The sequence below is a fragment of the Lagopus leucura genome, unplaced genomic scaffold (assembly GCF_019238085.1).
Source record: "Lagopus leucura isolate 7727_CA_CO unplaced genomic scaffold, USGS_WTPT01 Super-Scaffold_100159, whole genome shotgun sequence".
Classification (NCBI taxonomy): Eukaryota; Metazoa; Chordata; class Aves; order Galliformes; family Phasianidae; genus Lagopus; species Lagopus leucura.
The window spans coordinates 9,750,239-9,774,444 of NW_024962335.1; the positions used below are offsets into that span (position 1 = coordinate 9,750,239).

Below are 24,206 nucleotides of genomic sequence, written 5' to 3' on the forward strand. Positions count from 1 at the left end.
TCTGCAGGCTTTTGAGACTGGTGAAAGACAAATTATGCAAACAAAACATATTTAAGAAATTTCTCTTCAGCTCCAATTATCTGCCACCTGCCGACCAATGCCCTGCTGACAAACAAAGCTGCCCATCAGCCACATCCAGCAATCCCCAAGCAGTGGCTACCCACCCACCCCAGCCAACTCCCCACAGCTTTATGGCATTCCGCAAGGCATCAGGTGGTGTGGAACAACCCCGTGCCTCATTCATGCACTGTCCTGGCTCTGCCCTATCCCCTGCATCATAAAGACACACTATTTTTCACACCTCTTCAAGAAATATTTGAAATATCCCTCCCGTTGCTTTGAAAGTTTGTATATATGCATAAGTGAGTTCACAAAAGAATGAAAAATGTACATATTCTATCAAGTTTTCTTCTGCACTGTTAAATACCAAGACTGTTTTTCTTACTCTAAACTGATCTTAGAGGAGGGGCAGGGTAGTACTCAAGCTGTGTAATAATTCTAAGTGTTGTCTTATGTAGGGATTTTCTGCGTCCCAAAATGAATTTCTGCTCACACAACCGCAATGCGTGGAAACAGTAAATAAATGAATGTTTCACTTCTAAATCACCATTTTCTCTCAAAACTCTAATTTTGAGTCTGTTCCAAAACAAATTTATACAAAAGATCAAATTCTGAAGTTTAAATACTGCATCTGAGTATCAACTTATCTTTTAACTCAGATTTTGAGGAATAGAGTAAGGCTTGCTCTCTTAGTCTTGACATTCAGAGGAATTGCTTCTCCCCATGAATTTTCCAAGAGATACCCTTGGTGGCACCAAACCTGAAAAAATGCTAAATCAGGTATTTCTACTCATACCTGGGTCTTGCAGATTTGTGGTGCTGACAGGTTTCTTTAGTTCATATCCCAAGAGATACAGAGCAAGGCTGGGAGGACTACATTCAAGAGACGTGATGAGGAGATTCAGAATATGGATCCTTGTCTCATGATGGATTCGCGCCCGCTTCTTTTCAGGCTCCAGCTCTTGATTAAAAAAGATCAAGTGAGAAATGAAGTAAATAAATGCATTTAATGGAACAATTTTCAGAGATTTCAGATTAAATGCAATAAAGTTAAGGCATCAGCTTATATTAGTGCAGAGAAGTATAGAACCAAAGTTTCAAATTACTATTAATAAAACTCTAAATAATACATCCAGAGCCATGGTAAATGATCCTCTTCTGAAAATATACTCAATTTCTATTAGGTTCAGCATACAATGGACACAGCTTAACCAGACATTGGTGTTTTTCATTCTGTTAAGGGTCTGTCTCTACAGAATGTAAGAAAAGGTTTTTTTCTGACTTAGAAGCCTTTTCTTTCATTAATCTCATACTATGCAAAGATAAATGTAAATCATTTTTAAGAAGCCTTTTTTACATACCTTCATCTGGATTAATTAATTCTTCTGCATCTTCATTGTCCAAACATTCCACAAACCCGGCCATCAGCTTCTGACTTGTACTCTGCATTCAGCAATGGAAGGATGGAAATGAAGGGGATTTTAAGAGTACTAAAAACAATAACAATTCACTCAACAGAAGCTGTTGACAAAAATTAACCTAGTAACCTGGTTACTAAGCATGAAGAGTATATACTAAGCTTAGCAAGTAGCCACTGAGCAGGAGAAAAATAAATCTACAGTTGTTACATATGCTAAATTATCCTCAGAAGTTGAAGACTACAAAGTCAAGAAAAGGTCTCAGTATCTCTAAGAATACTGTCTTTTTTCTTCTTGCAAAACACGCGTGATATTGTGTTGTTTTTTTTTTCAATTAGTGAAGTAGTCACCATGCCACAGTAAAAGATTTTTTGGAGATAGGCAGAGATAAGACAAAACAGTGGAGTCCACAGAACAGGAGAAACATGGAGCTGTTAGAGCACATCCACAGGGCCACAGAAATGATCTAAGGGATGGAATAGCTCCACTGTGAGAACAGGCTGAGAGAGCTGGGGGTTTTCACTCTGGACAAAAGAAGGCTCAGGTGAGACTTGACAGTGGCCATTAAATATCTAAAGGGGGGCTATAAGAAGGAAGGGGCAGACTCTTCAGCAATTTCTATTGTGATAGTACAAGAGCAAAAGGTTTCAAATTAAAAGTGGGGAGATTTAGACTGGATATAATGAAAAAGCTTTTTACTATTAGGATGGTGAGGCACTGGCACAGGTTGCCCAGAGAGATGGTGGATGCCCCATCCTTGGGGATGTCCAAGATTAGCCTGGACCAGGCTCTGAGCAACCTGATCTAACTGCAGGTGATCTTGCTCATTTCAGGAGAATTTGACTAGCTGATTGTTAAGGGTCCCTTCCAACTCAAATGATTCTATGATTGTTTTAATGTATTTGAACTAGAAATATAGCGCTGAAAGTAATGTTACAGAGCACTAGGATTTCTCCACTAGTTTGAATCAGGAATAACAAACAAACTTCAACTTACCTGATCATGTGTGAAATCACCAACTAGTTTTATCTGGATGTTGGAATTACAAGAAATGCAGCACAAAATCTTGGCACTTTCAAAAGCCAGTTCAGGATTGCTGTTTCCGTGATAAAGATACCTTCAAAAATACAAGATTACTGTAATGCCTGAAGCATTTAACACTACTCCATCAAAAGTATATGCTGACATGCAAATTTAATACTGACTCCCATAAGTTTCATCATTCTTTTTATCCAATATCTGCATCTGGTCACAGACTTACAAGAAACATGGAGAAAGTACCTTCAGCTCACACAAAAATGAGCATCACTGAACACAGAGACTATCTAAATTCAACGGCTACCTATTCCTACAATAGGCAAGATGTAAAAAAATAAAAGGATCTTTAAAGACACACTTTTTTTTAGCTACTCATCAACTACTGTTATGCAAAAAGAAAAGTAATAAGGCAAAAGAAAGACAAAAAAAGAACCTGATTTCTCAGAATCTCACTGCTTTTTTATGCAGTCTGTTCTACTATTCGGTGTTGGTTTGTGTGTGAAGTCATGGCACAAATCACATTCACATTCACAATTGTTTCACATTCAATACAGTAACTAATGGACAATACTATAAAACACGTAAATGGTCAACAGCAACAAAAAGCAGCTTTCGGTTGTCCTCTGCTCCATGACATCCACACAAAGTATGGGTCAAATTGAAAATTATATGCCAGGGAACCACTGCATATAAGGAAAACTGAAAGAAATTATGAGGAAAAAGAATAAAAAGAAAAAATACAAAGACAGATTCCAATCTTGAGAAGCACCGCCAGCTGGTAAAATGAAAGAATAGGGATCCAATGACTTCCATGCCTACAAAACTCCTCCTTTCTCAGTACTCCGAACGTACCTAGCGATATTCACCACATGATCGGCCTTTTTGGTGCGGGGATTGATTCCCTGAAGCAGCTGCTCCAGTGGTGTGACAATTAAAGAAAGATGGCTTTCCCGTAACAGATCCATAAACAGATTCTCTTTCTGCAGGGTTAAGTTTAGAAGTGCAAGGCAATACTCTACTGCTTTCTCTAAATGCTTCTTCCCTGCAGTGCACAAACAAACAAGAACAATGAGAAAAAGAAAGGAGCAGTTATACAGGCCACATTCATCATTGTAATTCACCAGGTGTTGTACCAAGAAAGAATTCCATCAGTTATTTACTACTAGGAAAATTTCCCACAAAACACAGTTTCTGTATGGAAGAGAAACAAAATTAAGTTGAAGTTATACAGCATCAGCTTCAGATCCTATATAGTATGCACTTCAATTTTACATGGAAAATAAATTCTAGGCACGTACCAGGAAACGGGGCGTAAGTATCCAGCTGCTTAACCCCTTCCTCCAGCAAACTCAAAGACAGTTCCAGCATTGGGGACTCATTCAATAGATGATACATCAAATTGAATCCAGGTGTTTTGTATGCTATTATTTCATCTCCTAAAGGCAGAAGAAAAAAAACAAAAAAACATAACATAGAAAAAATTCTATTATTCAAGCAAGCCTGAGCTAGAAGCAAGCAGCAGAATTTAGAAGCATTCTAAATTAATGAAACTTACTGCATCCAAAGTCTCCAGAGCTTTTCTTTACAGACAAGCCATTATGGTAGCTTAGAAAGTTTGGAAAGAGCAGTAATGCCAATTACCATTAATCTTCAGTATCTAATGGCTTGATTTCAACTCTAACTGGTTAGACTCTCCCTCAGTTGATCTTCCTTGAATTCAGATAAACAGGATTTTATACTACATGTTAAATAGCTATGTTAAATAGTTTTGTGAGACTGAAAAGTAAACTGAAAAAAAAACTTTACATCTCCCAAAACCTGCATAAAGATCCAAAAAACATCTCCAGAAACCAATGTTGAGAAGGTCCACTGAACCACTGTTTCTTACAGTCTAAGACCCTTGCTTATCTGCTGCAACAACATATGTAAAATTAAGAGAACAACTGGCCTGAAGCATCAAGTTCCTCAATAAAATAAAAGCAAAATTTAAATTAACCTTTAGGTTAAAAATAAACTTTTAAATTAACCCTAAGCATAGTTGTGATTTAAATAAAGACCAAAAAAAAAAACAAATCCAGGAGAACAAGTCCCCCCCCAAATTTTGGATTTTACTTTTTCACGTGTCAAATGTGGGTTTTAACCAAATCAGCAGTGCAAGAGAAATGTAAGACACGTTTGTGGCAGAGCTAGAGATGCTGGAAATAATTTACATGAAGCTCTACTGAATCAGGAGTATAATTCCCCATAGTATGTGGACATTTTTTAATGCCTTCTATTAATAATCTAATTAATATCTTATTGCCTCGACTTATCTTTTTGCCTGCTTACTTGCTGTATTAACAAGATCACACGATAGAGGCACGAGAGAAAACCAAGTTACAGATCTGTCAGTGAACAAATATAAGAGAATGAACAAATTAACCTTGTAACTCCACATATTGGTCCACGAAGTCTTCAAGCTGAGGTTCGTAGTCCCGCAGCAATTTGTAAAATACCTCTAGTACCACCTCAGCCACTTCCCACTGTAGATAATCACAAAATAAAGAAAAACCATACGCACAATGACTAATGCTGCAGCAACAAGACCAGAATGCAAATAATACAACAGAATGCAATGACATAGTTGATCACATACACAGCATGACTGCCTCATTCTAAAGTACTATCCCACAACACTTTGGTTAATCCATCACAACAAATAATTTGAACTGCCAAACTTCCTTTTCGAAGTAAAATGGAACACTAAAACAGATTTATTGTCTATTTTGTCCTCTCTCCTATATTACATATATTAATGCACTAAAAACAACAAGTAATAAGCAGACTATAGGTATGCAGCTGGTAACAGTTCCTTAACAGCTTTCAGAATACAGTGTAGCATGTATGCTCATTCAAAAGGAAATTCAAACTCCTTGCTTCATGGTGAAAGAAACACTCACTGAATTAATAAGGAGGAAAGGACAAAAGTGACTTAGATTTCAGAATGTGTGGTTCAGAAGTCATTAGCCAATTGACTCAAATAATTTTTATCACAGAATGCATAACCTAACTATATCTAGAAATAAAAATTATTCCTTTACGAGCAGCCTGCTCTTTTAAGTAGCTGAAGCTCAATCTTCAGCAATGGATCACTCACAGTGCCAGGTTCAGTATAATTCTTACCACTTCCGTTCTAAGCTTTTTAGAAACAATCACTGTCAGAAACATTTAGCTTTTTTCACAAGGCAATGATTTTTTTTACCCTTCTTTTCCTAGGTCTTCAACACTTTTGTAGTTTATACGGGCTCCTCAGAAGTAGTTCTAATAACATGTGAGTTGAAAAATCATTTGATTACAGAATTAACTGCCCCAAGTTACCTGTGCTGGATCAAACTTGCATATAATACAGTTTTTCAAACAGATCTAAACTTCATAATCAATTCCAGATCATTTCAAATTATATATATACCAATATATCCTAAAAAAAAAAAAAAAAGAAAGAAAAAAAAGGAATTTCAAGCAAACATTACTTTTTCAGCAGCTCTTCGGTAAGCTCTGGTGCGGAATCGAAGAAACACGGAGTCCCTCAAGAACTGGAGATAGGGATCAAAGCCTGGTGGGCGGAGACCTGCCCCCAAGTTTGAGGGGAATGAACTCTCTACAAGTGTGCTGATGAGTCGACAGAAGGCACGGGTTAAAGGATACTCCTCACATCTGGATTCAATCTCATTCAGTTCAACCTTCCCAACAGGACAGCAAAAACAGAAAAGCAAAGATTTTGAGCGAGAAAGAAAAACACAAGAACAAATAAGATAAAGACATCAACTATCAAACTATTCTCAGTGAATTGACTTCACTGCACTGTTGTCCAGAGAGTGGACAACATAATGGAACTGAATTGTATTAACATATAGTAAAAATATCTCAAATATAGGAAAAATCTTAAGATGAGTGCCAATAAGGAACTGGAAGGTTCAGACACTGCTCTATTACTAGCACAATGCTACACTAGATTCATAAATGTATAGAACTTCCAGAAATTGTAACAAGCCTCCAAATTTACCCTGTACTCATATGCAGAAGATGAGACAGTCTGCCTAGGAACAAAGAAACTCTTACCTCAATACCAATTGCTTGTCTCTGGCCTGGAGTTCTCACTGTTTGTAATATCTTCAAAACAGAAAGAAAACAGATAAACAATATGCTTCACATCATCAAAGCATTTCTCCATCATTCTTAACAGTAGTAAAAGGTACTCATCACCTTGTAGCTGTAAGCAGTTTTCTGTGTCTTCTAAAAAACTGAAAAGCTAAGATTTGTCTGTCTGAAAGGCTGAATTAGGTATTATATACTTACACACTTCTAGTTCTGCGTCCTCAAAAATCTGCATCATGTTCATTAAAAAAAAAGTTTTTCACTAATTTAGTAATTTTCTTCTGATAGTAGTCACAGAAAAGGTATTTTCCTTATTATCTCTTTCAGCAGTATATTTTAGGGAATGTAATTAATTAGGAAGCAGAGGTGGTGAGCATTTAAAATACTACTACTATGAGATGTCATCACTGTCGGAGCCTGTCAATTAGCAATTAACAATAAGCCAGCAGTCACAGCTCGATTCATAGAACGGCGTGGGTTGAAAAGCACCACAATGATCATCCAGTTTCAACCCCCTGCTATGTGCAGGGTCGCCTACCACCACTCCAGGCTGCCCAGAGCCACATCCAGCCTGGCCTTGAATGCCTCCAGGGATGGGGCATCCACAGCCTCCTTGGGCAACCTGCTCCAGTGTGTCACCATCCTCTGTGAAAACCTTCCTCCTGATCTCTAACCTAAACCTCTCCTGTCTCAGTTTAAAACCATTTCCCCTTGTTCTATCACTATCCACCCTTGGGAACAGCCATTAAATGCCTCAAGTTCTTCCAAACAAAACAGAAATGAGTCTGATCTATAATGCACACTATAATGTAATTCCATTCCTTATGATTCTTTGAGTTAACAAGACTGAAAGTATTCTCATTTGAGATCACATATATTACACATATTCTTTAAAAAAACAAAAACAAAAAAAAACCCCACAATGGAAAAATACGTAACCTGTAAAACATTAATTATTAATAACAAACATGGAGGGAAAGAATATATTGAATATACTGGACTGTCTTAGAAAGTGTACAGAGCCAGTGAGATCTGACACATAAAACCACACCATTATTTTCAAACTGGTTTCAAAATATGAACTGCCTTAACTAAGTGAAAAACCTGATAATCAATAATGGAAAAGAGAAATCAGTAGAAAATGTAATACCATTGGTACAAATGAATCATAAACACAATGACAATTTTATCAAACTGGGATGCTAGAGCTGTAAGCACTGAAAATCCTAAATTACCTGGGTGTATTCCAGAGATTGCCAAAGTGAAGCAGCTATTTCAGGAGATTTCCCAAAAGCAGTAAGAGTTTCTAACAATTCAGCTTTCAAAACAGGAGGAATGCTGCACTGCAAAAGTCCCAGAATGACCACCACTGGTGTCCACTGAGGGTGTTCACAAAGAGCCAAGCGAGCATTCTCACTCTGGAGTTCAACATAAAAAAAAGTTGCATGCTGTAATTTTGCAGATTATTCATGACTTATAATCTCTAACTCACATTTCAGTAACAGCAATGATAATTGCAGAGGTGCACAGAATATCAGGAGAATGGCAGACCGTTCCAATGCAAACAACTTTCATTCAACAAAAGCCCAATGTAATGATTCAAATTTTTCCTAAAATTGTACTGAAATTGCTGCTATCCATAAAGAAAACTTATGTGCATTATAACTTTGTTATAATTGCCTTTCTTTTTTTATATGGATGCACATTCATGCAACTAATCCTATGCAAGTACCTAAATTCTATCTGGACATCAGTTAGGAACTTGCATGAAATAGTTTAAGAGCGGGATCATCACTGTTGTAAGCTCATTTGAGACACTGATTCACTCTGAAGCACTGGGCAAGATCAAGCCTCTGGTCTCATTAAATGATAACTGCTCACATCCTCAGATGTTTACTTCTTCCTAGGTTATGGTTTGTTAGTGCTAGGATAATACTTTTTTCTCCACTCATTCAATGCTGACATGACAGTTAATGTAAGTTTCACTGAACAAATTTGGCTTTCAGGTCTCCACATCAGCAGATAACTTTTTAAAAGCCCAATTAGTTTCACTGATCTGTCCTGTGTATGTGCCAGTAAAATTGTGGGCATCCTGCTAAATCACAGAATTTTTAGGCTGATATTCTTCAAACTTCTAACTGCAGACCCTGGAGGGGACTTTAATACAAAGGACTGAATTCCACAGTATCCCGAGTTATACAGGTAATTCAAAATATAAAGCCTGCTTTGCAGTTTCGTTTTCTTAGATTTCCACTTCTGGCCACTCCATGGCACATTTTGCATTATTGGTTTGGGGATATTTTAAATTTAAACTTTCCTACTCTCTAAGCATTTCTTTTGAATATATCTCACTTCTGAAGGACATCCTCACGACAGGAAAGTGTCAGGGAAGCGAGAAAATCAGTAACATTGGCAATGTGTTTGGTCATAGAAGTAAAGTTTCATATTTGTCATACTTTTCAAGTTCCCTAATCAAATGAAAAGAGCTGCTCGGTAAATTTGCCCTGAATATCTTTTTGGTCAAGTGAACATTACAGCTGAATTATGATCTTCATGAAAAAGCAATAGATTAAAGAATAACAAATAAAATGTCACTTACCCAATTCACTATAACAGTGGTCAGCTGTAAAAAGGCAATTAACCCATCCTGCTCCTTCTGGGTGATTCCTCGGAGAGGCAGGTGACGATACTGAACGCTGTCTGCGCTTGGCAAGTCTTTCCTTAAGTGTTCATGATAAAGCATCAAAGAGTGGAAAAAGTGCTCCCAGGAGACAGGGCTGCCACCTGCTCCTTGGATGTTTTCCGCTAGAAAAATGACAAAAAGGTGTCAAGATATATTTTTTTTTTTAACTCATTCACAGGCCAACCAGGAAGGTAGTTAAATTTAAAAGGAAAACTTTCTTATCTTGACCCAACAATAAAGTTCAAAAGAAAACTATTGTTTCTGGAATGTTCTTGTTATTTTGCTTCTTTGACAAGAAAGACATGAAAGTGCTAATATAGAAAGCCAGTAGAAGCAAGTTTTCTATTTTATTAATCAGAATGTTTGTAATACTCCTTGAAAGTATCTTTCCAATTCGACCAATGCAAAATACAAAACAATCTGTTCTTTTACAATTTCTTATACGTGTAGTATTTCTCAAAATGCTTCTGGAAAACAAAACAAACCCCTGGGAAAGATAGCTACATTTAAAATACATCTAACTTATGTTGAAGATATTACCTATTTTATATTTCACCTTGAGCTACATTAATATTTTGCATCTTGCTGTAAGCCATGCCTTTTTAAAATGCACTACTTGGCTAAGCAATTTAGTTGCTAAGGTACTCAGACAATAACTTAATCAGCCTTTTTTTTTTTCCCCTGAATTACATTTTCAAGCAAAACATTTCAATTTCATCTGTGTACTACTAATGCAAAGCATAAAGCCACAGTTCATTTCACAAGAGTCTTCATTTGTTATTTTATTACATTAGAAGGAAAAAGAGACAAGGAGGAGCTGAGGTGTCATTTCTCTTACCGTGACTACCACCATTGACTTTCAGCAAACTAAAGCAGTAATGAGCACACTGAGGCCCACTGGCCAGTCCCCGCAGCATTTTCAAGTATGGGATGTAAATTGTGGAGGGAAGAAGATCTCCCATTTGCCTGACAAACTTTGACAAGACAACCTAGAACAAATAAATATCAGTGTTTAAAAAAAAAAAAAAAAAAAAAAAAAAAGAGTATTTTAGGAAAACAGTCGGCAGGCAAAGTGAGAAAAAAGACTCTAAAGTTATCATAGGGGATGGGGGATTACACCAAAATGTGTGTAGAGGTCATCAGACAGAAAACACAAGACAGAAAACTGCAATAAAACAAAAGTTCTAAAGAGATTAATTAGACACTCTCTCAGTAAATGTATTGACAACCATGAGTGACTTGCAGTAACTCATTTTAGAGTAAGCAACAATAACCATATCCTGCAGAACAGGACATATGCAGATAAGCCACAGAGAAAAGATAATAATGTCTTCTTAGTGGCTAGCTGTAATTGTGTAATAAGGATAGCAAACTTTTTTTTTTATTTTTTTTAACTCACACTATTGCATTGCTTCAGCTTGCAACTATTATTACTTGAATTTGAAGTTAACTGTAAATACTAAAGAAAATAATGTTTTTCCACTTAAAAAATGTACAAGTGACAAATGCAGATAACCTGGCGCTGAGGAGGTCGCTGATGAGCTACTCCAAGATATGACCCCATGATGGTAGATGTCTGCAAAGGCTCTGATGGACACCAGTATTCAAGGGCAAGTTCCAAATTAAAGGGATCCTTCCTATACAATTCAGCAATCTGTCAGAGAAAGGGGGATGACAAAAAGTATTAACTGTATAAAGATGAGAAGATTATTTCTATGAGTACTGCTTGTAGACACATCTGAAACACAAAGCATTCCACACCCGATGTTCCATTTCTTAAAAATCTCTGAAAAATGACAGCTGCTGAAAAGTAGTATCAAAACAAATGACAGCCAGAGAAATTAAAAAAAAGCATGCATGTTAAACTTTCATAGCTTTGATACTTTCTAATTCCTACAGTTGAAAGTATTGCTAACAAAAGAGTAGCATTTCACCTTAAGCAACCATTTGTTATCTTGCATTAAAGATAAATCTTGTATTGATTTATGAACATACTAGTTGGTATCAGAATCACAAATTTTACCTATTAAAGGAACATACAACTTCTCAGATAATTTTCACTTCTAGCTCTTCAGATAGCTTTACTACATACCTCAGAGCTACTCAAGAAAATATTTCATTAAAACCATTTCTTGCAATGCCCAACATCTTAAAGGGACAAGCAGTCCCTACATTAAAGACTGCTATATTTAGAACTGCACACTTGTACATCTGCATGCTAGTTAGTGGGAAATACATACATGTTTTTAAATTATAAATGAACAGAAAATATAAAACACAGTCACTAAATTTAAAATTTCTTTCTGATCTTTTTTAAGTGTCATGAGGCAACTTTAGTGACTAATGTTTAACTAAACATATAGACTGTTTTCTTCCTTTTATTAAAAAAATAGGACAGTAACAAAAAGACCTTTATTCCAAAATTGGTCATAACAAGGGAAATGATGGAATTTGCAATTCCTGCATTGGACTTACAGGGGTCACCTTGCCTGGCCTTCTCTATAGCAAATGTAAAGTAGTCTTTCAAAAGTCTCATTACAAATACATCACACATAAGAAAGAATTATTTAAATCATTATCAGATTAATTGGCAATAATGGGGAAAAAGAACCAGTTTTCTCCCTGTTTACTACAGAAAATTTTGAACAATTACAGAAAGATCAAACACTGGGTGAACAGTAAGGCATCTATACACACAGGTGTTTAGAACTTAAATTCTTTTTGTCAGATCTTAACTTCAACAATAAGAATTTTAAGAATAAAGGTTGTTTCTAAGTTACATTAAAATAATGTGTTTATAATATATATCACATAATAATCTATAATATAACATATATTATGATGTATTACGCTTAAAAAAACAGTTATTTTAAGGAAATCTTGCTATAAGTTAAATTATAGATGTGTAACGTTTTCTACAATAACAACAGCTCAATAATTTTTCCACCAGGAGAAACAATGCAGTATTTACTCACTAAACAGGAAAGAACTGATGCTTCAACATCAGAAGGCAGGCCAGTACACTCTTTCCACAAAAATTTACAACAAGGGTCAATGCTTATGTAAGAAAAAAAATTCGATCCAAAGAGGGCAAGACCCAGCACTGAAGTTTATCATTCAAACACAGGCTTTCTGATGAATAAGGAAAGTGACACTTTTTTCCTATGATAATTCAAAAGAAAATAAGGCTTACTAAAAGCATTAAATGCTCCAGATCTCTCCGAAGAGAAATAGGCGGATCGTTTCCCATCTGAATACTCATGTGGATCATGCGAGCATCTTCATCAGCACGGTTTCTCAGCTGCTTCACCTATGCAATTTAAGAATTGGAGAAAAATACCATTCTGTATTTAGCTAAGAACGAGATACAATTGCAGAAATAAGCAAATTCTAAAATTTCATTGATTTATTTATAACACATCCTACACTCCAAGATTTCTTCCATCACATTTTTACCGCCAAGGCCCTGACTTCACCAGATGCCCTGGTTTGGCTGTAAAAGGTAAATCCTTTTTTTTTTATTTTGAGAGGAAGATAAAGTTAGCTAAATTTCATAGAATGTTTGGCTGTGATCCAAAGGGAGTAAAGAGTATTAGAAAATACCAGGAAATACTGTCTTCTATAGAAAGATCTCTGGACTGCACCTTTCTTAGCAGCCTAAGGCTACTTCTAAGTACAGCTAGTTCATCTTTTGAAACGTTTTGGATTGGTGCAATTGCTTTGGATGTAGGAATAATGTCTATACCAACTAATAGCATTATAATAAAAAAAAACGAAGCAATGAGGAAAAAAAAAAACAAAACAGTATTTTAGTCAGTCCTGCAAAATTACCAAAAAACAAAAGTGCCAAAAATACCATTTACTTAAAAAAAAAAAAAAAAGAAAAAACAACAACAAAAAAAAGGATTTAATTTTGTTGTCAAAAAGCCTCTCACAAAGCACGCCATGGGATAAAAAAGCCATGGGATAAAAGCTCAGTTCTGTTAAACAAAGATTGAGAAGCAGCCAATTCCACACACCGCAAATTAAAATGCACTGATGCCCAACAGAGATAAGTTCACACCTCTATAATATAACTTGAACTGCAGAACTGGATTATCAGCTAAAGAACTGAGTTGTCTCAGAAAGCCAGTTAAAATTAGGGGTAACTATGAAAGGGTAAGAGCAAAGTATCTAAACCAGTATACTAACAAAACCAATACATGGACAAAACAGTGATGGTAAGTGAAATAGTGAATTATCTAAGTTACTAAAGCTAACTGTAAAATTGTAAGTATAATGCAGTCAACCAAAAGATTTATCCAAACCATCACTGACAAGCAGCACATGTACTAGAACTATACAGAAGATTTAATAAAATACCAAGTTACAGATTTAAATAAAACTAAACAAAGATTATAAGTATCTTAATAGAAAAGGGACCCTGCAAAGCAAACATTTCTATTTCCCTAAAAATTGAGACTCAATAGAAGTAACTCATAAGCTAAGTACTGAATAACTGTAGCTGAACAAAAGAATCCTTTCTACAGCTACATTCTAATTGCCTGCCAATGATTCTTTCCCCTAAAACAACTGGCACTGGCCTCTGTCAAGCAGGAATATGAGCCAGTGTTCAGAATTTTGTCCCTGGACTTCTTACAAAATCCTATTTCTAGTGAAGAATCTCTCTTCATAATTAGGCATGAAGTGCAACAAACCACAGGTCTGAACCAAAGCAAAAAAACTGAAGTACTCTTCCTAGAGCCTGCCATTCCATTGTTCAACAAAGAGAGACACAACAACAAACCAACAAACAGCCTTGGGGTTTTCATGCAGCTCTCTGGGATACAGGAAACGGGGCCAGATGCGCAACTATGAAGTCAGCAACTTGAGCCTGAGTCAGTCCCCAGCTCTTCCACCTTCATTCAAATAATCTGCCTATATCTCTTTCATGGAATTTGGTACAAACACAAGAACATTATTTCATCTCTGGTGAAACATCGCTCTCCTCAGAACTACCTCATAAAAAAGAAAAGCCATCATAAAAAAGTTCCCAGATTCAAACGTGTTAGCACCTGACTGTTCGAGGAACTTTCATAACTTACACCTCACATACTGCTCATCTACTCAAAATATTCCTAAGGGCTACTGCTTCTGTATTACAGAATACACCACTGTAGGCAGCCTTCAAACAAAGTCCAAAGTCTGTTACAATGCAGTAAGTTTTATACGCAGGCAACCACTGCAGCAGAAGTACACTGCTAAAGTTATCTACAAAAATTTGCTTGAAATGACATTTGTTCTATGGATATTCTGTGAGTTAAACAGACAGCTTCAGAAAACAACACATAAAACCAACAGATTATAAATTAGAATTAAAGATAAAAGCTATCTCCAGCTTGATTATATGTGCACTCGGAGATTCTCAAGGCTCAAATAATGTGTTCCTGCCAATATTGTTCATTGTAAACTGGCAGAACGAGAACATAATGTATTTTAAAATCCTCCTTCTTTTCCCTCATTGAAATAAGTAATTATTTACAACTCCAGTTACAGCTCACCACAATGAAGGTCACAAAATAAAGCTTCTATCAATTAAATAAAAGTATTTCCATAGAATTTTAATTTTCCATGCCCAGATATGAGCTCTTACACAAATAAAACTGTTGTAACTGCTTCAAACTTTTTAAAACCCCTTTTGCAGCATTTCTGTTCTAGCTCTTCAACCAACAACTGGTGGTACTGAAAGTAATAGCAGAATCCTTCCCTTTAAACATGCAAAAGTTTGTCAATAGAAGAATGAAATAAACAATGAAGGACAAAAACAGTCTGTTCCTTTAGGTTATACTATTGCCTGTATCAGAAGAGAAAAAAAAAGATAAAAAGTACACATAGCGCCAACAACCTCAGAATTCATTTAGATTCTGAGCATTTAAAACAAAACCAAACCACAACCACCACAATAGCTTGCTTTGCAAATCTCACCACACTGAAATAAAACATGGTTTTTAAAGTGCTTCACTGTGGAAAACAAATCCCAAATGTTATGGATTCCACAAAAGAGTTTTGAAGGCTGATGTCAGATTCTCTACATTTTCTGACCTAAGTTTTGAACTATAGAACACATGGCCACATTCCTCAAGAACTGCTATTTGCAGAAAAAAGCTTACTTTCATTGGCATGAGCGCAAGGAAGTCTGTGATGAGGTTATGAATCTTGCGAATGTAAAACTCCTCCTGGTAGAAATTTTCAGATCCCACAACAGATTCCGTCAGGAACAGAAAGACATTATCAGCAACCGCTAGCTCTGCCATGGCTTCATCTGCCTCAGTGAATTCTGCAAGAGCTGAGCGATTGAAAAAAAAATAAATTACAGTATACAGAAAAAATAAATCACAACTATCTGTTAACAAAGTAACATATTTCAGAATATCTGTCTGAAAAACAAGCCAGCATGCTTCTATCCACTAAGCCTTTTTTCCACTGCGCAGGAAAACTCCAGACCAGAAAAGACAATTTAATGTAGGGTAGTAGTTTCAATTTTCTTCTGCAAGTAAGATAAAGAGCATAATGCGTTTACCTGACCAAATCTAAGGCTGTGAACTAAGAAGTACAAACCAACCTTAATTTAACGTAAATTACAATGTTTACAATTTCTTTAACAAATATTCTGTAGAAGACTGGATTCTGACTTAGTAGGGAACATGGACAGCTTGTGAAGTACAGGAGAAAAAAAAAAAAAAAAAGAGATCTGTCCTCTTAAGATACTGAGGTTTAATATCTCCAGAGGCAAAAAGTCATAAACATGAATCTATTTTTAATTTCAGTTTCAAGTTCTATTAAAGCAGATAAGATGCAATTTTTCACATTTTTCAACGTATTAAAATCCCTTTCACTTCAATGAGACACTATACAATATTAATGTCTAATGACTAATGATTTCTAAATCTGTGTATGTATCAGAGCAACAACCAAATGCACATACTGAGAAAGCTTAGCAGGAGTGTCAACAGCAGCTTTATCACAAAAGCAAATACCATTACTTCTAGAAGTCAACATACTTTGACTTGCAAGCTCAGAATAATGAAGTGCAGCGACTGACTTTGGGGTAATTTACCTGTCACGTCAGACAACTGGGATATTCCTCGTAAAGCCAGTGCCCAGGCTAATCTAACCGTCGCTTGTAAGCCCGGTAGTTTCCAAGGCTGAGACTCCTGAAGACGAGTGTGTATTGTTGCTATGTACTGTCTTTCTGCTAGTAGAGGGAGCCGGTGCATCAAATCTTGAAGAAAAACAAAGCCACAAATGCAACACCATCACCCCGTGAACGTGGAAACAAACATGCAAAATTCTACCAATTTGTTATAAACAAATAACAAAACTGGTTAAATAACAATGTATCCATCTGCACAGTATAACCTCCCTGAGAAAGAGATCTGTCAGCGTTACCTTCACGATCCTCTGTGCCTTGTTCCAGAAAGCTGACATCAAAGCAGTAGAGGAGTGCCATGAGAAGAGACAAGTTGACGCTGTCCAACGAGCCATCAGCTTCTACTGTTACTTTCTCCAAGTAACTTATGAGGATTAGGGTGTCATCCTTACTCAGCGGTGACTGGCAGGTCCAGACAAAGAGACTTTCAGCCAAGGACTGCCGGCATTCTTTGATGAGGTCAGAAACCTTTTCAAAAGAAATAAGAGTATATAAATGTACTAGCAATAAGAGCATATAAATGTACTAGCAACACATTCCATTTGACTTTTACAGTCAATTATTACGACTACAGTAAGTGAAAAACAACTCTAAAAACAGCAGGAGACAATGCTGATATTTTTTTCGTTGTTAAACAACAAAAGGCACATTTCTTCCTGTTAAATGCCTTCATACTTCCTGCCATTTCATGTGAGATGTAACACGATATCTCTGATTATGACAATATGCAAACCAGCATGACAGTCAAAGTCCAGAGGCATGAATCTACACAGAATTTTTGCAGCAATAAACGCAGTACATACAGAAAACTACAAGGAAATTCTTTGCATAGTTTCTACATAAGTAGCAAAAATATAAAACTGGTTACTTGGCAGAAAATAAATTAACTGATTACATCATAGAATAATTTTTAGATACATCACATATCAGAAAGAGCAGGAGATAAAATATTTAAATGTTTAAAATCTTACTATTGCAAATACACCCTACTGCTAGTTCTAGTCTCAATTAATTCCAAGGAATACAAAAATGAGAACTAGTTTTCAAGCAGTTTTTAATGCTTACAATTTGAGATGCTTCTGATCACATTAACATAAATGGATAATTAAAAAATGAATTATTTGCCTGACTAGACCTGGTTTCAATCCGTTCTAAACATTTGTGAATTTTATTTTTCTATTTTTATTGTATTCTACTCCTTTTTTTTTTTTTTTTTTTTTAAGTGGTGGTAATGGTGGTGATGAAAGCAGATGGTTAAATTTACATTCTTAAGAATAAAACAGCGAAAGAAAATTTCATTACATATAAATATTACATTTTCTTCTATACAGCCTTTAATTCATCTTCTTCATTAAAGATAACGTGTGTCCTAATAAAAAGGAGGAACACAGAAACAGAAATGCTGGTAGTAATTTGGATTACTACCAAGTAAGTATGAGTAATTACCTTTGTGTCTCAAATAGTAACCATGCTTCCAAAGGTAAAGAAACCAGAAAGTAGGGAGAAAAAAAAAAAAAAAAAAAAAAAAATCTATCTTTATCTCCTTGTGATCTAACGACATTTTGCCCTATGCGGTCATTTGGAAGAATAATTACACCCAGTCCCCTCTTTACCTCTTTGCGATGTTTCTCACTGCCCAATCCTCGCTCCCTCTGGAGTTTATCAAATTCATGGTTTAAATCAATTTGAGACACGAGTGTGAGGATTTTTTGAGTCAAACCCTGCTCCATTAGGTCATCTGTAAAGCGTGTTGTCATGGACACTAGCTCTTGACTGTAACAGAGAGAAATATAAATTTAACTATTAATCATATTATTCTCAGTCCCAGAGGAATTCTAAAACAATGAATCCCATCAACTGCATATGCTAGCTGACATAAAATGTACACCTACATTATATATATAAAATAATCAAATGTACATCAGTGATGAGTAAGCAGCGCTCTCAAAACACGCTGAATGGATACAAAGTCTGTAGGTAACTAGGTTCAAGAACATGGAATATGAGGAGAGTACAACATGGATTAGGTAGGTTAAGATTTCTATCAAAAGGCAAAAGTATTTTATATAAGATGTACATAATTCATAAGCTCACATTTGCTCTTTCTCACTAGCAAATGCATTTGTCCAATTATATACATCCTACAGAAGCAGCAGAATTTTTAAAGCAATACTTTCTTTTAAGTTGCAGAATTTAAGTTTATGCCATAACACATTATTTTATTCTTTCTCTATTTAAGCAACCACTGTGCACTGGAACTAAAGAGTGCATAATGGTTTTAGTCAAAAAAAACCATTATGCTCGCCAGTGGACAGTGCATCCATTTTAAGTAGAGGCAGCAGCACAATTCTCTGCTTTGTGGGATGTGGGAAGTCAGAACACAGCACAGGCAGAAATTCAGTCTCTCAAATACTGAGTAATCATCACTGGTTTGAGCAGCACTAACTGGGAGGGTGTGTGAAGCAAAACACTGCTAAAAGCTGAAGCAGTATGAAAGAACTGAAAATAAAATGGGTATCCTCATAATCTGTTAAGCGTATCACTAAGACAGAGAACGTTATGTTTAAGCATGAAAGCTACAGCATTCAGTTATAAGTAAGACAAACCTGAGAATATCTGCATTCCCACAAGTCTAAACCATTTTAAAAGCATTAAAAGTAGCTAACCCTAATACAGACCTGAGTTCCAGTGTCCAAGTCTTGCCTTGGCGTGACTGGATGAGGGTTCGTAGTGAATTAGCTATGCATCTTTTTCCATCCCAGTACAACAGCACAGCCACAAGACCTCTTGTAAGGCCAGGAAAATGAGGTTGCTGGTGTTCTCCTATTGAGTGAAAATGCACAGAATATCCAAGGAAATTTGAGCATACGCATTTTGATAACAGCTTTGCATCGCTTTATTTCTAATTGAAACATAAACATAGCATTCAAGGCAAGCATTGTTACCATCACTTTGATTTGTTTCAGGTGTTTCCAAGAAATTATAGGTATTTTGGATGATATTAAAACTCATATTCAACTATTAAAAATTTCACAAGCTTAAGAGTAGAAGTGCAAGTCAATAAATAACATAGTTCAAATAGTATTTGCAATATCTGCCTATCTTAATAACCAGATCAAGCTAATTACCAGAAAAATAGTTTTCTTCTGTTCAAAATGGAATTTTCTGCCTCAATTTACATAAAAACAAACAAGTTCCAAATAAAAATTGAGACTGGCTTCAAGGTGTCTTTCCAAACGTGACAAAACTAACAAGCCATTTCCTTATGAATTTGAAAAAAAGTTAATGATGAACCTAACTAATAATGATAATTAAGATGTTATATTTTAATAACATTGAAATCAATTTTTTATCTGGAAGATTCTTTCCAGAATACATCCCTTATTAATCATTTATTAGATTATAACTAAATGCAGCTACATAATAATACGTAACTAATACATAATTTCCAGAACCAATGTCTACTTTTAAACTATTTAAATTATTTTAAAACTATGCTTAAATTCAGTGATAGACAAATAAATTATTTTAAAAAATCATGTTACTCCCTTTTGCAAAATCTGCATAAGATATAAACAGAAAAGTTCAGAACACTGCCTTTATGTTAAATGATAGCAGGTAGTAGAGATCACTTTAAGACCATACTAGATGTTAGGAAAGTCAGGTCTTGACAGAATCATGCATTCATGTTAAGCATCACTTAAGATAAAAAGGAAGACTCTATTTAAGCTGGCTTTGTCCAGCTCTTAAATATTTTCCCTTCTCACCAGCTAGAAGAAGCTCAACAGCTGCCAACTCTCCGATATCAAAGAGGTCACTGAGGATAAAGGCTTCTCTGATGAGTTGCTCTGGCAAAAGCCTGGTTCCCTGCTGACCTTGGATAGCAACCCCTTCTGTACTTGCTTTCTGAACTTTCTCGTGCTGCTGAACATTCTTTGGCTGGAAGAGAAACAAGCATCGGAAGTTACTCAAAATGGCAAGCTGAAAAACCGAATGAAGCTTTACACTTTAATCCTTCCTCACAAATACAGTTCTGACAGGTTAGATTGTCATCTTAAAAACAAAGGCAGCATTTTTAAACACGAAGATACCAAAGGCATCCTAAAAATGCTTTACACTTGCACAGCAATGGTCTTGTAGTTAGAACATAGCAAAAACAGCATTATACAAACATTGTTAATTTACTGAAAATAACGGAGCTGAAAATTAAATTAGTCCAGTACCGGATTTCTGAAGAGAGAAATGAAGTCAGATCTGTGTTTCTTTAAGACCTGGTCGAGGCGATGAATAGCTTCAGGTTGCCTTTTCCAAATGGCATTCATTACAGTTTGCCATATGTCTTTATACGGACCCCACAAGCTGGCAGCTAAAAGGAAAATAACATTGTCAGAAATAAAAATAGAAATTTTTAAAAATAGAAAGAAATAAAACAAAAAGAAAAAGCATTTGAAATAGGAAGAATTCTTCATATAGTATTTTCAACAGGCTTTTTTTTGTGACAGTCCCAGCTTGACAAGTATGGATTGTTACACATATCAAGCAAAATATATTTTGCCTCCTACAGTACACAAAACAACAATCATCTAGTATAAAACCTAATTGATTTAGAGATTTAGAGAAACAGACGAGACGATGCAAGCAGGTAAGATTTGGGGCTGAAAATCACCACCTTGTGTCCTTATATACCTAAGAAATTCAACAGACTTCAGTAAGATTAAAGAATAAGTACAAACTGAGCAGCAGAACTTGAAGCTGAATGAAATTCAGCAAGGCAGGCTTCCTGCTTTCTGTTTTTGGTAGAATGACCAAAACAATGAAATACTCAATAAGAGAGACTATGAGCAAACAATTGTGCTATCCAAACGTGATGCATCATCAGACTATGCAGAATAAAATATAAGTATAAAGACAATGTTATATAAATAATAGAAATCATAAACCTAAAGACATTTTTACATTTGTTCACCCTTCTCACTCCAATTTAAAAAAAAAAAATACTTTGGATTCATAACACATTTTCTGCTGTCATTCTGCATCAGTTTCTTAAAGATGTGAATTTGCTTTAATAGAAATAGATCAGCACAAATAAGTACCTCAGTACATTGAGAAGAGACTAGGTTATTTCTGGAAGCCAGCAATCACAAATTTAAGTCAAGTCTGACCCTACTGCAGAATCTCTCCTCCTCCTCAATACTGAAAAGAAGTTTCCTCTGCATACTCCAAACCCAAATTCAGTACTCACTAGAAGCAGCATCATTCACAAACCAAAGTTAGCAGTATGAAGACTACACTAAAATTTTCCCCATGAGCCTCAGGTCTCATGAAAACAGTATGCCAACCTATTCCTCAGACTTCTAGCAGTATCACCCTGTACAGTGACAACTGCCACCTAGAATTAACAGCCCACTAAAAAAAAACAGAGAGAAAAGAAACACTCAAGATTATAAGGCCCACATTACAAGAAGTACCAAAATGTTTCCCTTGTTAAGGATCATCTGTAATCATGGAAGTTTCAGATTCTACACACAAGACACTACCAAAAGAATGATCACATCTATAACCCAGTTTGCTCTGTGACAGGCATAAACTATATAAGCACAAAGATGTGCAGAGAAAGGAATAAACAACCAGGATGAAAATCAACTGGGTCATTTATCTAGTGACCATACTAACTTTTGAAAAACTGTTATTTCAGTTTTAGAAGGACTGCCCATCATGCCATGCAAGAACAAGCTGGGCTGCTTCTTTTGACAACAGTAGCTGATGCTTATGCCTGAACTTTCTGTGAAGCTATACATTTGTTCCTGCTAGGTCTGTACTGTACAAACAACACATTATAATCTAAGGCAAAATCTCCACTAGTTCTAATGCTACATCTGGCTTAATTTTTATCTTGTCTTTCGTGTACAAGTTTCCACCTTCTGCATCTATTTTTCTTTTATCTGTAAGGCTAAAGAATTAGTTGTACAAATACGTAACAAGAAAGTCTAGACCCACTTGAATTAAACCATTTTCACTTTAACAAAGTCACTGTTCAGACTCTGGGGGATTGTAGGAATAACCACTCATCCTTCACCCTCAGATGAAGACTGTTTTATTAACATTTTCTGAGGTGGGGGCACAGGGTGTAATTGTTTCATTTAGATCAAGACACCTTTTATGTAAGTCGATTCCTTGCTGTATGTGGGAGTTGAGCATTTAAAATCTGATGGCTTTATTAGGTGCCTCACTATGACATACACTACTTTCTGGCCGTAACCACATTCTAGTAGTCATAGTCACAATCGCTTTTCAGAATGTCTCTGTGCTTTCCATTTTAACTTAGTTCAAGTCTAGCAAATGCAAAGTCCTGCACCTGAGAGCGAATAACTATGCAACGATACAGGCTGGAGAAGGCAACTTTATAGTTAAGCACCCATGTGTCCTGACAGACAAGAAGTTGAACATCCTCACAGAAGGGGCAGCCTCTGCACAGAAGTAATCTCTGAGACAGTACTGCTCCAGCTCCAGTACTGTGCTGAGTTATGAGCTTTCCAGACCAAGCAAGACAATATAGTAGGCAGGCAGAGAACACAAGGAATGAGGAGAAGGCTGAAAGAACTGCCATTCTTCAGTCTTAAGAATAAAAGGCTAACGGGGGAACAGCAGCTTGTTCTCTTCAACTACCTAGTGGCACTGGGCACAGAAAATAAAGAGATAATCCAGGAGAAGAATTAGCTCTCATGAAATGAAATTACCACGAGGGCTGTCAAACATTTGAGCAGAGGCCCACAGTGTTTTCTGGGAGAATCCCCATCCTCAAAAACGCCCAAAACTCATTTGGATCAAAGCCCCAGGCCGCTGCACTAAACTGGCCCTGCTTCAGAGGGGAGGTGCTAGACCGTGTGACAAGGAATCACAGAACATACTGAGCTGAAAGAGACCCATAAGGGTCACCAAATCCAACTCCTGGCTCTACACAGCACCATTCAAAGATCAGACGTAGCTTTCGGTTTGGTGGTTGTTCTCGTTTGGTTTGTCTGCTGTTTGTTTTTTTGGTTGGTTGGGTTTTTTTGCATTTTATTACACATGCTATTAAGAGCGCAGTACAAACTCACTAAGTTAGCACAGCCCACCCCGAACCGAGCGGCCGCTCTCAGCAGCACCCGGGCAGGGTGGCAGCTCGCACCTTCCGCAGCCCTGACGGCCGAGCCAGGCCCGCACGGAGCCCTCCCTCCCCACCCCGGGGGTCCCGAGAACCGGGTGCCTCGCTATTCTCTCCCGTCCGGCGCGGGGCGGGCGGAACTCAGCCACTCGCCCAGCAAAGCCGCGCCCGGCGCCGCCACCCAGAAGTGCGAGGATGGGCTGCGCGGGTTCCTCTTACCCGAATTTACCGCCAACGGCGCCGCCATCTTGGCGAGAGGAGGCGCGGGCCGCCGCCGCCGCACCCGCAGAAGGCCCACGGGCCGCGGGGCTGCCTTCGGCGGCGCCTCCGGAGAGTGGGGGAGCGCCGCTCCGCTCCGCTCGCCTCCCTGCCGGACGGGGCGAGGTCCCACAGCCGCTCCCACCCCGGTGCTTGTGAGGATCAGCGAACGCCGTTTCACGCCGCTTCACCCCGGCAGCGGCAGCCCGAGGCCGCCGTGCGGCGGGGCCTAAACCCTACGCCGTGGCCTGACGGGAGTTGTAGGCGCGCCGCGGCCGTCCG

The 24,206-nt window shown here is 37.1% G+C and overlaps 1 protein-coding gene across 1 annotated transcript in view; it reads right to left on the reverse strand.

The window, feature by feature from the left end:
- Positions 1 to 23,959, reverse strand: part of NUP205 (nucleoporin 205) — a 43,541-nt gene extending 19,582 nt beyond the window's left edge. Inside the window, exons 1-21 of the mRNA XM_042890067.1 lie at positions 23,886 to 23,959; positions 20,746 to 20,888; positions 20,290 to 20,461; positions 19,201 to 19,345; positions 18,136 to 18,295; positions 16,762 to 16,990; positions 16,430 to 16,594; positions 15,483 to 15,658; positions 12,527 to 12,643; positions 10,850 to 10,987; positions 10,172 to 10,322; positions 9,250 to 9,455; positions 7,886 to 8,068; positions 6,615 to 6,665; positions 6,026 to 6,235; positions 4,939 to 5,038; positions 3,815 to 3,952; positions 3,369 to 3,558; positions 2,475 to 2,595; positions 1,422 to 1,503; positions 857 to 1,021 (exon numbers count right to left, since the gene is read on the reverse strand). Of these exons, the coding sequence (XP_042746001.1) occupies positions 857 to 1,021; positions 1,422 to 1,503; positions 2,475 to 2,595; positions 3,369 to 3,558; positions 3,815 to 3,952; positions 4,939 to 5,038; positions 6,026 to 6,235; positions 6,615 to 6,665; positions 7,886 to 8,068; positions 9,250 to 9,455; positions 10,172 to 10,322; positions 10,850 to 10,987; positions 12,527 to 12,643; positions 15,483 to 15,658; positions 16,430 to 16,594; positions 16,762 to 16,990; positions 18,136 to 18,295; positions 19,201 to 19,345; positions 20,290 to 20,461; positions 20,746 to 20,888; positions 23,886 to 23,913 (3,070 nt within the window). The 5' untranslated portion in view covers positions 23,914 to 23,959. The remainder of the gene's footprint in view (positions 1 to 856; positions 1,022 to 1,421; positions 1,504 to 2,474; positions 2,596 to 3,368; positions 3,559 to 3,814; positions 3,953 to 4,938; positions 5,039 to 6,025; positions 6,236 to 6,614; positions 6,666 to 7,885; positions 8,069 to 9,249; positions 9,456 to 10,171; positions 10,323 to 10,849; positions 10,988 to 12,526; positions 12,644 to 15,482; positions 15,659 to 16,429; positions 16,595 to 16,761; positions 16,991 to 18,135; positions 18,296 to 19,200; positions 19,346 to 20,289; positions 20,462 to 20,745; positions 20,889 to 23,885) is intronic.
- Positions 23,960 to 24,206: the final 247 nt, after the last annotated feature.